Source organism: Dermochelys coriacea, chromosome 1 (assembly GCF_009764565.3).
Source record: "Dermochelys coriacea isolate rDerCor1 chromosome 1, rDerCor1.pri.v4, whole genome shotgun sequence".
NCBI lineage: Eukaryota > Metazoa > Chordata > Testudines > Dermochelyidae > Dermochelys > Dermochelys coriacea.
The window spans coordinates 140,321,868-140,338,119 of record NC_050068.2 but is presented as its reverse complement, the minus strand read 5'-3'; the positions used below and the strand labels follow the sequence as shown (position 1 = coordinate 140,338,119).

At 40.8% G+C, this 16,252-nt stretch overlaps 1 protein-coding gene across 5 annotated transcripts in view; it reads left to right on the top strand.

Moving 5' to 3' along the window:
- RPS6KA3 (ribosomal protein S6 kinase A3) overlaps nt 1–16,252 on the top strand; it is a 132,658-nt gene that overhangs the window by 10,898 nt on the left and 105,508 nt on the right. Inside the window, exon 1 of one of the 5 annotated variants that reach the window (XM_043504730.1) lies at nt 4,366–4,419. The exons of the other annotated variants lie outside the window; for them this stretch is intronic. Within the exon in view, the coding sequence (XP_043360665.1) occupies nt 4,381–4,419 (39 nt within the window). The 5' untranslated portion in view covers nt 4,366–4,380. Of the gene's footprint in view, nt 1–4,365; nt 4,420–16,252 lie in introns of those variants that run through there. 5 annotated transcript variants of the gene reach the window in all.

Here is a 16,252-nt window from a genome sequence, read left to right as displayed (position 1 = left end):
GAGATTGACATTGAGCTAGTAGGTGCTCTGCAGGTTACAGCATCAGCTAATATCAAGAATGTAAACAACAAATTTCATTGTCGATGTACATGTGCATGTGAGATCAGATTCTTTTTGGCTAGAAGTGACCATCAGACCTTGTCTGCATTCTAAGTACCCTTGCAGCCTCACCCAGGGGCATAAAAGATAGAGCAGGCCCAGCCACCCCTCACTTCCTTCGTACTGCCTTGGCTGTGAGATCAAACCATTGGCGGTGTTCCCTTACCTTGTGCCTTGTGCAATTAGGTTATCTTGGTTATTAGCTGTATTGGTGTTAGTTAAAATAATTAAATTTCCTTTTGCCCATTGGCCTGTAATACTTAATTATTTATTTATTTAGCATATTTAGACAGTCAGTTAGCCTAGCCACCCTCTCCCTCTTTCTTTTAGGGGCACTGGGATCATGGCAGAAGCCAAGAAACCAGGATTTAAGAGGTCTCATATGACATTTCCTTACCCATTAAAAATGGTCACTCTTAATGCCTGAGGTGTTGTGAGGAAGGACACATTCTTGGATGATCATCTGTGTGGTGGTCTTTTTCCAAACCCACCCAGAGAACAAGGGCAATGAGGCTGAAACTTTTCCTCCTGGAGAAGTCAATGCAAGCTGTAATGTAATGGAGATCTTTGGAGAGCCTCAACAGGCAAGTTAGTTGCTCTGTCTGTGACCTGGTGACACATTTTCCACCCTCCCCCCCCCCATCAGGAAGACTTCTAGCATACCCCACGATGAGAACTCTTTTAGCAAATCAACCTGATCAGCACCATCATGGGTACCAGAAGCGAAGACTTCTAGACCTAAGGACTCCTCTAGGAGCAGGGACTTCTCTAAAAAGCCTTATTCAGCCCATGCTCTAGAATTGCCATTTTTGGGTCGCAGCCACAAAATGCCCTTGACCATACTTCTGCACCGTCTCATGCCATCCTCAGCTTGAATACACATGGAGCGCACAGACCATACTTTCCCATCATCCTTGGTGGGTTCCCAGGTTCCCATGGACCTCTGTTTAGGCCCCCAGTACAACCCAGGCTCCTCTCCCATGAGACACTCATGGCTGACATTCCTCATATGACTTTCTGTGGGTGACCTTGTGCCCCCATTCTTGCTTCCTACCTAAGGTCTCCTCAGAAATCCATATCAATCAGGACATTTGACGACCAGTATTTTACCCAAATCGTCCTTTTACCCTCATCCTTTGAGGGAGGAGCCTAGGCTCCATTCCCTGGACTTAAGAAGGACCCTTGCCTTCTATTTCAAGAGAACTGGGCCTTTCAGGGCTTCCCCCAGACTCTTCATCTCCTTCACTGAGAGAATGACAAGACAACTGATTTCTACTCAGACTTTCTAAGTGTGTTTCAATGTGTATTCAAGCTTATTACAAAGATTTTGAGGTGCATCCCCTTTCTAGAGTGACTGCACATTACACCAGGGACCAATCTGTCTTGATAGTCCTTAAAGATGTATACATAATGGACATTTGCAGGGATGTGACCTGGTACTCTATTCACATATTCTTCCGTCACTGCACTATCATACCTGCTTACAGGAGGCATATGGCCTTTGGTGACACTGTTCTCAGGTCTGTGCTGGATCTGCCTCCTCAGTACCTGCATCCAAATGAAGATACTGCTTGGGGTTTGCTATGGTAGGGCACCCAGAGGAACCATAACTCGAAGAAGAAAGAGAGGTTACTTACCTGTATAGTAAATGAAGTTCTTTGAGATGTTCTTAGAGATCTTTTGTCTGTGTGGGTGCTCCAGCACCTACTCTCCTTCCCTTCTGCTGCAGAGTCTCTTTGGACTTTGTAGTTGAGAAGGAACTTGAGAAATGGCTGGTCCTCCTCTTCCAATATACCCTCCCACCAGAGCACAAGAGAGAGTAGGGTACAGCCACAGAGCTGTGGACACTACTGGCTAAAATCTCCAGTCGGGAGTGCCTGGGCACTGGCACTAGCACGTCGTATAGTGGAGCGGCCATAGTGTTAAAACATGTAAAAACTCCAGTTACTGTACAGGTAAGTAATCCTTCTTTTGGGGAGAGACTATATTTAGTATTTAATATCATAATATTGCATTTCTAGAATAGATGAAATCTGTAATAGCTCTCTAGGTGTACATGTGTGTCAGACATATTAATGACATATATGAAAGTAAAGAAGTATTGCAGCATATTTCATCTTACTGATGCATCCTAATATAATACTCCTATGAAAGTCAGCATCACTGGTTCTTTTTGTGCTTTTATCATCTTTTTAAGAGGTGCAAAAGCTCCTCAGATCCTAGTAATAAATTTAGACTTTGAGACCAACATGAAAAGTCAAATACTTCTTGTATTAAAAAGCCTGTAAACCAGCAGATGGAAGTCCTTATACCTCTGCTTAATTGTATCTTGCTGCTTTGGCTGTATTAACCATACTTCACTGTAAGGACAAAGCTGTTGTACTGTCTCTTTCTGGTTAAACTAGGGCATTCAGAAGGCCAACTAGCTCCTCACAAAGAATCTCAAAATGGATCTATGACGAAGTGGGAACGTTCTTAATGTTTTGTCTGAATACTGTGTGTGTACCTCAGTTTCCCCTATGCTGGTGGTGGGATAAGAGTGTGTGATCGTTGCAGAGACCCCTAGAGGGCAGGCGTGACTGACGATTGCCTGGGCACAGAGAATGGCCGACACTGTATCCTGGCAACTGATGGTTGGGCCCCCTCCTCTGCAAGAATCAGCTGGAAGTGTTGGAGAACAAAATTAGAGGTGCAGGTCAGGTGACTTGTTTGCCCAGGAAAGAGACAAAGGAAGGAGGCGGGGCAGCAGGTCCTGACTGAGGCTGGCTGCAGAAAGCTAGGCAGTGTCCTGGTTTGGGACTCAGGGAGAGCCCTGGTCTCTAGGGTCTGTATCCGTCCAAGGTGGACTTCGCTGAACGTTCCTGATTTCTGTACTTAAGCTCTGTTCTACACTGTGATCCCGTCAACTAATAAACCCTTCTGTTTTACAATGCTGGCTGAGAGTCACTGCTGACTGCAAAGTTGGGATGGATGGCCTCTTTGGTTCGTGTAAGTCTTCCCCAGTGTCCCTTCCAGGTGGACTCACTGTGGGAAGCTCATGGTGTGAACTGGGTGCTGCTGAATGATCTGAGGTCAGATACAGGAAGTGCTGAAGCCCAGGAGGCTTTTTGCCCTGGTGATATCGTGCCCTCGGGGTGGAGAGATGCTACACACACTAGAGTCCTGCCTGACTGAGACTGTGACTGTGACAGGATCACGCAGTGCAAGTTTGTGTTACTAGTTGGCTGGTACTGAACATCAATGCCTGCTGCACCAGAACTCAAGCGACTTTTGTCTGGCTCAGATGTCCCAATATCTGAGACCTGCAAGGCAACAGCGTGGAGTAACTTACTTTTATCAAGCACTGTGCCTTAGACATAGCTGCTAGGCCAGATGTCGGGGGAGCAATTTAAAAAATATATTTTAAACTGGTTAAATAGGTAAAAACTGCATGATATTCTCTTTAAAGGATAATGTTTGTCGAGAAGCCAACCAATTGCATTCGGTCATTAGATTCAAATAAATGAGTACATGCAGCCCTACCCCTGGCTTGACCCCAGTGTTGTCTTCCGTATTGTGGTGGTACAGAGACCTTTTCTGCAACATGTAAAGAGTGGACAGGTCTAGTGCATGGCTGTGCAGCCCCTACACAGCACTTACGTGGTACAGAGGGCCTTGCACATGGCCCTCCTCACCTAGGTGAATTTCCTTCTCCAACCCTTTGCATGCATGAGTAAATGATTATAAATAAACTGTATAAGCACACTGCATTCCCTTGGAAAGGAAGCTAAAAAATATTGATTTTCTATACCTTTAAAATACTCCTTAGTTGAATGTTCAGACAAAAACTCATATAAAATACAAATATCACACGATAAACTTAAATTAGTATTCCTGTTTGGCTTAACAGTTAGAATGTTGTTCAGCAATTTTATTTTCTGAGAGGCTTTTTTTTGTTTTGTGTTTTTTTTGTGAGGGGGGAACCAGGAATAAATAACATCTTAACATCTGCAACAGCATTTTGCTGTCAGTCTACTTAGTAAGCTTCCTGTGCTGATCTCCACACTATTAGCTACATGAATACTACTGCCTTCCGTTTTTTTCTTTCTTTACCACAGGGGGCGGGGGAAAGGGAGGGAAGGGGAAATCAGGCCTCGTTTTTCTAACAGTATCTGACTCGCCTGACAGGAAATTTTCTAATTGCTGAAACAGCTAGTAGCAGCAAGAACATTAGGGTTTGGTCTTCCCTGTTAAACTTAGGATCACTCAGTCAGAAAATTTAAACATCATGGTTTCTTAGCCATGTTTAAGTTTCTGGCTCTACGTATTCGCTCTATTCGGGTAAGTTTGTTTTCTAATTTAAAATAATTAAACAAAAGTTTTGCATTGTGCAAACTGTAGTTAAACTGATAATTTTTAAGGTGGATTGTGATATTTACTGCTCTGTGAACTACATCTATGTTTGAACTAACTCGTAAACTTCTGATGTTTCTAAATTAATTATTTATGTATTCAGTTCATATATTTTTTAAAACCTAGTGGAAACCTTCATCTTCTATTAAACTTAAGTTTGGAGTAGCATTTCTTCAGGAATATTTTTGACTGTTAACAGCATATTTTACAATTTTCTGGGTCAAATTCCAGGTTTGTTTTAAACTTAATACTTAGTAGTTAACTTTTGATATTTTTGCAAAGTACTATACAAATGCAGTTTAACATATCTTGGAATATAACTCAAAGAATTTTAGTTTATAAATGACATTAAATATCTTCCTTTTAAATATTAAGAAGCTAGTAGCCGACCGCTTATTAGGAAAAATGACACTTTTTCGCTTGCATTATAGCTAAGATTTTAAGAGATTATATGCCTAGCTCAATTTAAAAGGTACCAAAGACAGCAATTTTTAACTTTAACAAATTGTGCATTTTTGATATTTCTTTTTTTACATAGTTTAACAGAACCTTCTAGGCACACAATTGTTTTCTCCTACACAGAATTTTCTAGTTACAAAGATATATGCAGTATTTCTAAGTAAATACATACAATAACATTTATAATTTTCTTATCTCTGAAGCTCAAAAATGAATTTTCATATTGCCTAACTGGTCCTCCAATGAGTCTAAGCATTTTTCAGTTTGAAGAATTGCTCATGCGTCTTAGGATGCTGGTATTACTTTTTAAAATGTTTTTAAAAATGCAAAATTGCATGGAATTGATAAACAGAAAATTGATCAAGATTGACTTGCTACTTTTTTTAGCAGCATTGCTATATATTTGAAGTTCTGAGGGCTTTGAAATATTCCATAGAGGAATTTGTAATATGATTCATTTGACCAGACCACTGTGTATATACTGTTGCTCAGGCATGATAAATTTTAGTTCAAATTAATAAAAATAGAAATTGTTTGTGTGTGGTGTCAGCAGCAGTCGACTCTAAATAAAATATTGTTGTTCTGTCATCGGGTTGATACTCCCTCCATTTTTCTCTAAATTTTTGGGTACTGCACATGTTCAAGAAATTTTTCTAACTTCACTGGCCGTTGAATTTCTCTTTTTTAATAGAAAATATGTTTACCTGCTTTCACTGAAAGTGCTCACAAAGATAGGATCAAAATTTGTGAACTTTGCATTGAAATCACTAGGAAATGCAAGTTATACCCTTAGTGGTTTTTTTCCTATGCTGACATCCACAGTCTAGTTCATGAGATAATTTTTTATTGTTTGGTCAAAAGAAAAATATGTAGTTTTAAAATGTAATATAGGGTGTTTTTTTATGAATAATACCTAGATTAACTAGATGATCATAGGACTTGTACAGTTTTACAACTGCTCCTGCAATTCTACTTTACCCTTAGCAGTGGGATTTCACCCTGCTGCTATACCTGGGGAACTTAGTTACCTCTTCCTTCTCCCTGTCTCTGCACTTCAGTCGGAAAGTCTGGAGACCAAAAGAACTTTGAGGGAATAAGCATCTTTAGAGTTCATCTCTCCCAGCACTGCTGGAACCAGATAGTTGACCAGAGGGCCTTATCTATAGGTATGTCTACACTACCCAACGGATCAGCAGTCAGCGATTGATCCAGTGGGGGTTGATTCATCACGTCTAATCTAGATGTGATAAATCAAAATATTCAGGGTAAATAGGCCTAATCCCCTGAGATGGGATATTAGATGGATGGGATCTGAGTTACCCAGGAAAGAATTTTCTGTAGTATCTGGCTGGTGAATCTTGCCCATATGCTCAGGGTTTAGCTGATCGCCATATTTGGGGTCGGGAAGGAATTTTCCTCCAGGGCAGATTGGAGAGGCCCTGAAGGTTTTTCGCCTTCCTCTGTAGCATGGGGCATGGTTGACTTGAGGGAGGCTTCTCTGCTCCTTTGTCTTTAAACCATGATTTAAGGACTTCAATAGCTCAGACATAGGTGAGATTTTTCATAGGAGTGGGTGGGTGAGATTCTGTGGCCTGCGCTGTGCAGGAGGTCGGACTAGATGATCAGAATGGTCCCTTCTGACCTTGGTATCTATGAATCCCTGAGCGCTCTCCCATCGACTCCTGTACTCCACTGCCGCGAGAGGCGCAGGTGGAGTCAGTGGGGGAGAGGCAGCAGTTGACTCACCATGGTGAAGAGGCCACAGTAAGTCAATCTAAGTATGTTGACTTCAGCTACGTTATTCACGTAGCTGAAGTTGCATAACTTAGATCCATTTCCCCCCACTCTGAGTTTAGACCAGTCTTATATCCTCACCATTAAGCTGATGTGGGGCAGGAGGAACTCTTGAGACTGCCACCTTCTCTGGCCTTCAGCAATGTGAAAGGAGTGGGCAGAGTTCAGCCTAATGAGAAGGGTCCTCAACTTCTTCTCTGCTGAGGCCATTGAAACAGTAGCTAGGGCATGGAGCAAAGCGCCATGCTGGCTGGCATAATATAAACACGTAGACATAGCAGCCTGAAAGCTCAGCTCCTTCATTGATCTCAAATCAAAGCCAGTATAATGATTGTGTAAGGCTGGGAGGGGAAAGGAAACAGGATACCCAGAGAGAGAAGAACTAGAATATAAATAGTTAGTTTATTTGGCTACCAACATGCACTGGTAGGTAAAAAAAAATGTATATTTAAAAAACCCTCTATTTGAAAGTGTGGGAAACTGTTCTTTTCTCAGGCAAAAATATAAAGCCCTACTGTGGAAACACACAGATTATCTTGGTGTACATTTGGCATTGATTGTACCTAATATTTTAAAAGCTTTACCTCCCTTTCTTTCCATATTTTTAAAGGGGAACAAACTTAAATAATACATTCTAAACAAATATCTTCATTTATAATTGATTATTAAAGTTGAAGTAAATCTACATTCTTCTTTTTTTGCTTCTCTCAGATACATGGGTGAATGGGGGGACCTATGTAATACCTTTGACTGAACTGATATTCTGTCTGTTTTACTTTTGTTTATAGTAAATTTCACTTTCAGCTTTTAAGTACTACAGTGTTTACAGTGTTGGCATTTCAAACATGGTTTACTTCAGAAGCAGCTGTTTTTAATGAATTTATAGAAAAAATTGTATGAACAGTTTTTAATTGTCAGTTTTATAAACTTTTTCTGTTCAGAATTGAAATTTTGGGCCAAACTTCAGTTGACTATCATTTTAAACTAGACAGACACTTTATAGCATATTGTACCTTACAAACATTTTTCTAAAGCCTCAAGAAGCTCTGAAATGTTCTTAGGCTATTAAAATATTCTGAAAGGCAATATTTGTATTTAATGAAGTTTAGAGGGTTATCTGGAGTGTGATTGCTATTTTAAAAACACATGTAACAGTGTTACCACACTATAAGCATTTTAATTTTGTTTTTAATGCGAAAAACATTTCTTAAACCCTGGCATATCAGATAAAAGATGACTGGTTTGCATTTTGTACAGCTTTTTTGCTTTTACAAAGTTTTGTTTAGGGGGATATTTTAGTTTTCTAGATAGCACTGAAGTGATTTGTCCTGACATTCATAGCAAGTTACAGAAAGTAAATGCATCTAGGAGACTTCCTGACTTAAGGGAGGGGAGGAAAAGGAAATTATGTATGAGTCAGGGAGCTGTGCCAATATTGAGTCATCCTTTTAAAATCGCTTGATATCATCCTGTAGGATTACTGCCCTTAACAGTGGGGTACCAGAACATTATTATTATGTATCTTCATTAACAGACACTTTAAATGTACTAAATGATGTCAGAATTATTCCCTATATTATTTTTCTATTAGAAATTTCATATAGTATATTTTCAGTATAAATCACAGAACTTTGCCAGATGTAGTAATGTCCAACTGAACTGTAATTGGTAAATGCATTCAGGGTCTAAAATGAATAGTCAGAGGAAACTTCCAGCCATGCTTGCAACAGACCCAGATAACTTCCCACAATGCTTCTCTTTTCATATAGTTACCATTATATAGTTTCATTCATATCTTTTCTGTTAATGAATACTCATAAGACTTGAAAAAATCCATTTGTCCAGAGTGAGTAAAACTTTTTTCTGCTATTACCTTTCACAAAATCTGAGCTTTCCTGTACAAAAACAGTTTCTATCCTTTATGGCTGCCCAGATAACACTTCCAAACACAGAGTAACGCTTCATGCTTGACTAACTCTAGTAATGTTACTTTTAATAAAAAAAAAAAACATTGACCGATAAGTACAGTGTACATTACAATAACAAACTGTTGCTCTTCATGGCAGGAACTATTAATAAGTGCTATGGGGGAAAAGGTAAGTTTTCAACTCTGCAGAAATAGTTTAACTCATATTTAGTTATGAAATTTTTCATTTGAGTACTGGTCTTTTATCTTTTGTTTTTATAGAAAGTTGAGAGTTCTTATAAAAAAAAAATGTACTACATGTTTGTAAATCTGACCTCCTTTTTTGTTTTTGTTGGAAACCAAATCAGCAGAGGAGCTCAGTCTCAATGTCTGGTTTCTGGTTCCCATTTACATAGAAATGGATATTGGATCTGCAAAAATAAAGTAAGGATTCCCTAATTGTGATCCAGACATTCTAATTTAAAAACTAGCACTCTACAAAATAAATGTAGCCTGTATCAATTGGATTTTAAAAGCTGTCTCAACTAATAGATTTCAGAATTCAATACAATTTTAAATGGGGAATCATCCAATGGAAGAGATTCTAGTAAGGATTTAAGGCCAGAAGAGGCCACCAGTTTTTCTAGTCTGATCTCCTGTGTTTCACAGGCCACCAACATCACCCATATAGTAAACCCATGGGGATCTGTACTTGCCTCATTGATATTCAATATATTTATCAATGATCTGGAAGAAAACAATATTGTTGGTAATGTTTGCAGATGAGACAAATTAATGGAGTGTAACTGTCTTCTCAGTTTTAGAGAGCCATATGATTCACACTATAAGCTAGTCTTACTTAAACCTGAATTTTAATAGATAAATACAAGGTTGTACATCTAGAAACAAAGAATGTAGGTCACACTGACAAGATGGGAGACTGTGTTTTGGAAAACAGTGACTCAGAAAAGGACCTTTAGGTCATGGTGAATAAACCCTCTAAACATGAGCACATGGTGCAGTGGTTAAGAGAGCAAATGTGATTCTTGTATGTATAAACAGGAAAATATTAGAAGTAGGTAGGTGGTATTGCTACTGTATACAGTATTAGTGAACCATTACTGGAATACTGTGTCTAGTGCTACTGTCAACACTTCAAAAAAGGATGCTGAAAATTGGAAAGGATTCAGAAGAGAGAGACAAGAATAATTTCTTATCTGAAAAACCTGCTTTACAATGAGAGACTAATCATCAAAGTCTGTTTAGCTCATCAAAGAAATGGTTAAGAGGTGATTGGATCAAAGTTTATAAGTACCTACACATGGAATATATTTCAGATAGTAGATGCTACTTTAATGTAGCAGAAAGGGGCATAACAAGATCAGTTGGGGGGAAGCAGAAGCTGGACAAATTCAGACTAGAATTAAAGTGCCAGTTTTTAAGTGAGGATAAATAACATTTGGAAAAACTTACCAAGGGGTGTGGTGGATTTGTCATCATTTTAAATGTTGTATCAAGATTGGGTGTCTTTCTAAAATACATGCTCTAGCTCAGCCAGAAGTAATGGGCTTGATTCAGGTATCACTTGGTGAAAATCTATGGACTGTTGCCAGAGATCAGACTAATTGATCACAAATGTCCTTTCTAGCATTACAATATTAATCTAATAGTTTTTTAAATGTCTGTTACCAACAACAGCTCATGTCTCCACTTTGGTCTTTCAGCTTGTCCTTTGCGTTTGCCTATTGAGGTCTGATAGCAACATAACTCACTGGGATTGGCCACTGCTGTCTGTTCACCTTGACCAAAAGTGGATTGGAGGGGAATATGTTCCAAAAACTCGTTAACATTCAACACCTTCCTTTAGCGCAGGGGAGGGCAAATATTTTGGCCTGAGGGCCACATCTGGGTATGGAAATTGTGTACGAGAGATCTGTGTGAAATTACAATAGTAATCACCTGTAATCTCAACAAAGGAATTTCTTCTGAGTTGCAGAGAGAAAAAGAAGAGTGAATAACATCTCATTAAAACAGTTCTCTCCTCTGATCATTCTTTGGTCAGCCTGTCAGCAATGCTTGCTGTTCACATACAAACTCTAGGATGTAATCCTGTGTCCAGAACTGGGTCAGCATGCAGCTTCAGATGTGCCTGTTATGGCCATCCATATCTCATTTCTCTCACCATAAAATATAAATTGACAGACCCTAGATATTTTGTCATGGTCCCATATGTTGTTTTGGAGGAAATAGGGTTAGCAAGCTAACAGTTGTTAATAAGTTTTCTGAGAGCAGAAATTCTCAGATCTCTTTCAGTCTCCCAATTCAGACCTAACAGATTTTCCAGTGATGTGCTGCAATGTCTAAAGAATGCCCAGCTGTTGGCACAGTACTTGCAGCTTGCTTTAGAGCTGCTCCATTGTGGATCCAGTACCTTTTTTCTTGTGTGCACAACACTTGGTCTCAAGTGTCTGAACTGTTCCCTTCCAAAGACAAGGAATGGTGTTGGTCTTCATCTTTAAAGTCCTGAATGTTTTGGGGGTCAGACATGAGAGGGATGGAAACTGTTACTTCTGTTACTTAATCATGGAGGTAGGCAGCTCTTCACCTAATCTAAACACTATTCCATGATGCTTGCAGAGAGCTCTCATACTGCAAAGACAAAGGAAACCAAAGTTATCCACTAAACTCCACTAGAACTGCCTATTCCTGGAATGCTTGAGAGTTCTTCACTTCCATATTTGTGCAGGTGAAAGACCCAGGGTCTCTCTTCTGGATTTTGAGTGGAGTGTTCTCTTGTATTTTATTGTAAATAAGTTAGTGGTTATCATGTTGTTAGAGATGAGTTAGGTTTTGAGAGTCTGAGAGTTTCATTCAATTTCAGTTTCAAGGAATGCCTTGATCACTGAGATTCTAGCCCTTTGTTTCCTGCAATAAGGTTATGTCCATGAGCGACGTGCACTCCAGTTGTTTAAAGTGCCTTGGGGAAGCTCATATCGGAGACAATTGCAAAATTTGCAGGGACTTAAAGCCTTGCATAAGGCTAAAGATTTTCTACTCCTGGAGGTGGCCTTCAGACTTCCATTTGAGCCAGTTTGGTCAGACTTGGCACCAAGTGCCTGAGCATCAGTAAGGAGTGTGTTTCCTATGTGCCGGAGTCCCAGTACCATTCACCATCCCCTGTGCCTAAGAAGAGGTATAAGAAGGAGACTGTTGAACGGGCAAGATCCTTGGCATTGAAGTCTGGTAGGCATAGGATTAAGAATAGTGTGTGGTCTAAGTCTAAGCACTCCTCTGCTTTGGTACTGCAGAAAATGGCATCATTGACCCCACATGTAGGCAGGTTTTGCTGAGTCCAGAGCCAAAAGGAGCGTCCAGGGGGTTGGACTAGATGACCTTCTGGGGTCCCTTCCAACCCTGATATTCTATGATTCCTCCCATGTCCACATCACCGCACTGTACCAACATTATCTTGATACTGATCACACCAGAGGTACTTGCGGCTGCCAGGGAACTCTTGACCCTGTTGGTGCTGGTATCTCTGGCAGTACGAGAGTTGATGCTATTGGTGCATCAACCCAACAAAAACACTACAGCACTCAGTACCGTGCCAGCCTCGTGTACACCTGATGGGTGGTCCTTCAGTACTGTCAAAAGGAAAACCCATGGTGCTTGCTTTTCTGTGGGCCTCTCCAGCTCGGCACTGATCACTAGCACGGTCTGGAACTGCGCTTCTGTGGTGAGAGGAAGGAGAGTCACCTTCCTAACTGGAGGTTGGGTCCAACGTTGCCCATTCTCAGAGCTGTTCTCACTTTTCCCTTTTTTCTCAGTGCTTGGGCCTGTATTACCACAGACTGCAGGGTGTTGAGCACTGGAAAAGTGAGATACACCCTTCAGATTATTTCTACCTCCCCTTCCCTTTTCAGGGACCCCTCTCATGAAGAACTTGTGGTGCAGGAGGTTCCATCTCTCCTTCAGATGAGTGAGAAAGAGGAGGTTCCACAGAATTTAAGAGGGAAGGGTTTCTGCTCCTGTTGTTTTCTAGCCCCAGAAGCAAAGGGAAGTCTCAGACCTATTCTAGACCTGCATCAGCTTAACAACTATGTCAAAGAGAAAGTTCTGTATGGTCAACCTGGCATCCAGCATTCCCTGTCTGGAGACTGGTAAGCTGACCTTGATTTAAGAGACACTTACTGTCGTGTCAGTATACCACAGGCACAGAAAGTTGTTTAGGTTTGCAGCGAAGCACTCACGTTACCAGTTAGTGGTGCTTCCTTTCAGCTTCCCTGCAGCTCCTTGAGTGTTTGCAAAATGTATAGCTAAGCAGAGTTCCTGAGGAAACTAGGAGTGCAGGTCTACCCTTATCTGGATGACTGGCTAGTCAGGGGTCACTCCAAAGCCCAGGTTATATCCAGCGTTTGACTCATTCAGTCAGCATTCAAGGCCGTAGACCAATAGATCAATGCAGACAAGTCTTCGCTGTGCCCAGTACGCAGTATAGAGTTTATATGGATGGTGTTGCACTCTGCCCAGGCCAGAGCATCCTTCCCAGTCAAGATTCCAATTTCTAGTGACACACCTGAAGCTTCCTCCAGTCAAAACAGTCCCAAACTGCATGAAGCTCCTAGGGCATATGGCTTCATGCACATATGTAGTACAACATGAGACTGCACCTCAGATGCCTCCAAATATGGCTGATCTCGGTGTACTTGCTAAGCCATCTTCAGCTGGATGCACATGGTTCCTGCATGAATTCTAATTTCCCTGAATTGGTGGTTGGACCCTCTCAATGTTTGTGTAGTGTCCTCTTCATCTGCCCTCAACGCTCAATGACTCTCGGCTGTAGGGTTGGGGACCTCATGCCTCTGAACTCAGGGTCTTTGGTCCTTTGAAGGAGCTCTCTTCATATCAACGTCAGAGAACTCTGGGCGATTCATCTTGCCTGTCAGGCTTTCCTTCCTCATATGAGAGGGAGAAACCTGTTCGTTCTTACAGGCAACACTGCAGCTATGTTTTACTTCAGTAGACAGGGAGGAGCTCACTCACCCCTCTTTTGTTAGGAAGCAGTTCACCTGTGTGAATTTTGCGTAGCCCATTCAATCAACCTTGAAGCCTCTCACCTTCCAGGGATGCAAAACAAGCCAGTAGACTGCCTGAGCAGGTCATTTTTGAGTCGTCATGAGTAGTCTCTTCGCCCAGAGGTAGCCAGGTGCATTTTTCAGCAGTGGAAGACTCCCCAAATAGACCTATTTGCAAAGAAGTCAAACAGAAAATGTCACCAGTTCTGCCCCCTTCAAGACCAGGGTTTGGGCTCAATCACAGATACCTTCTTTTCCCACTCCTACCCAGAGTGCTACTAAAAGTCAAGTGCCAACCATGCTTAGGTTATATTAATACCCCAGTGTGGCCATGCCAACACTGGTTCTCCACTGTACTGGACCTCTCAGTGGCATCTCCAGTCTCATTCCTGCTGCAGTTGAATCTCATCTCCCAAAACCACAGTCAGCTGCTCCACCCAAACCTGCAGTCCCTTCATCTAATGGCCTGGAAGTTCCATGGCAAAATCTCAGAAAACGGGCTACTTGGAAGAAGTAGTTTAAAAAAAAAAAAACAAAAAAAAAAACACTCCTCTCCATCAGGGCTGACTACCTATCAAAATGGAAGCTGTTCTCTCTGAGATTGTCAAACTGGAGTCTGTCTGCTGCACCTGAAACAACAGGGCTTAGCAATTTCCTCTATCAAACTTCACTTGGCAGCAATACCAGCTTTCCACCCTCACATGGATAACGCTTTTTTTTTTTTGGGTGACATGACCATCAGATTCCTTAAAGAAAGGTGTTACCCTCAATTAAGGGAACCCATTCACCCTTGAGATGTGAGCTTGGTCTTGTCCAGGCTTTAATGGGACTAACATTTGAGCCTTTTAACAGTGTGCTCCTTACTATGCCTTTCTTGGAAGGTGGTTTTCCTAATTGCTATCACTTCTGCCAGAAGGGTCTCTGAACTGCGTGCCCTCACATCTGAACCACCATATATAGTCTTCTTTAAAGATAAGATTTACTTACAGCCCAGATGAGGGTGTATCTTGAAAGTAGTTTTCAGATTTTCATAAGTCAGTCAATTTACTTACCTGTTTTTTTCCTAAAACCACATGCAAATGTTGATGAGCAATGGCTACACACATTGGATGTTAGGCTTTCTCATTCTACTTAGACAGACCCAAACCATTTTGTTGGTCTGTCAGACTGATTGTGGCTCTAGCAAACAGAAAGAAAGGTCTTCCAGGCTCCTCTCAAAGAATTTTGTCTTGGATAATTTCTTGATCTGCGCTTGTTATGATCTGGCAGGTATTTCACCACAAGTCAAACCGACTGCCGATTCCACAAGATCGCAATCATCCTCAAAAGTATTACTAGTTCAGATCTCTATCCAGGACGTTTGTAAAGCAGCAACCTGGTCATCAGTGCACACTTTCTCCTGCCATTACACCATCACCCAGTACTCTAGAGATGATGCCAACTTTCGTTGAGCTGTTCTACAGTTGTTCACATGAACTCTGATTCCTCCACCTATACTACTGCTTGGACGTTGCCAAGAGTGGAATACACATGTGTAGTCACTCGAAGAAGAAAAAATGGTTACTAACCTTTTATAACTGTTAGAGATATGTTGCACATGTCCATTCCACGATCCATCCTCCCTACCCCTCTACGTCGGAGTTCCTGGAAAGAAGGCATTGAGGAGGCTTGGGATCAGCTGGGCCCTTTATACTGATGCCAGCAGAGTGCAGCAGCAGATGACGCTCAAGCTGCCCGGACAGGAACCACCCAGGGAAAAACTTTCAACAACTGTGCAGGGGGCGCATGCACACCAACAGTGGAACGGACACGTGCAACCCGTCTCAAAGAATAACAATTATGAAAAGTTAGTAACCACTTTTTCACTAAATGAATTACAAGCTTGTTAGTTTTATTTGACATCTTGCTGCTTAGGAAAAAAAAATAACTTGCTTAATCATTGTGAATTGATTGTGAATGCACTGGAGAAAAAAAGATATTTACATGTTTTTTTTTTTTTTTCATAAAGGGACATTTTCTGTGTTTTGACTTGCCAGAAATTGTGTGATGGTTAAATTACAGATTTATGTAGTTATTGTTTACTAATTTACTCATGTTCAATTAAATATTTTCTTGTGCCGTCATCGTTCTAATTACATACGGAATATAAAAAAAAAAATCAGTGTACTCTTTTGCTTTGGTCTTGCTAAGAATCTGTCACCAAATCAAGCAAGTTACTTTAACCAATAGAGATGCTTACACTTACAAGACAGTTGTATAAACATTAGAAATCCGTGCAGCAGTTAATGTAGAAACTTAAAGCTTTACAGAACTCTTGAAAGGCAGCTTAAGATAAAATGGCAAGCTTTTACATAGGACATTTAGGATGGAAGAGTTCCAAAAATCTCATCTACATCTATTTTCACTTCACCCATTTGCAATGCTGTAATAAAACATGCAGTACAGTAAAAGTAATATGTCAGTCTTTGATTAATGATGCCTGCACCCCACTATGATGTTACTAAATGTCTTGTGTTATGAATATACA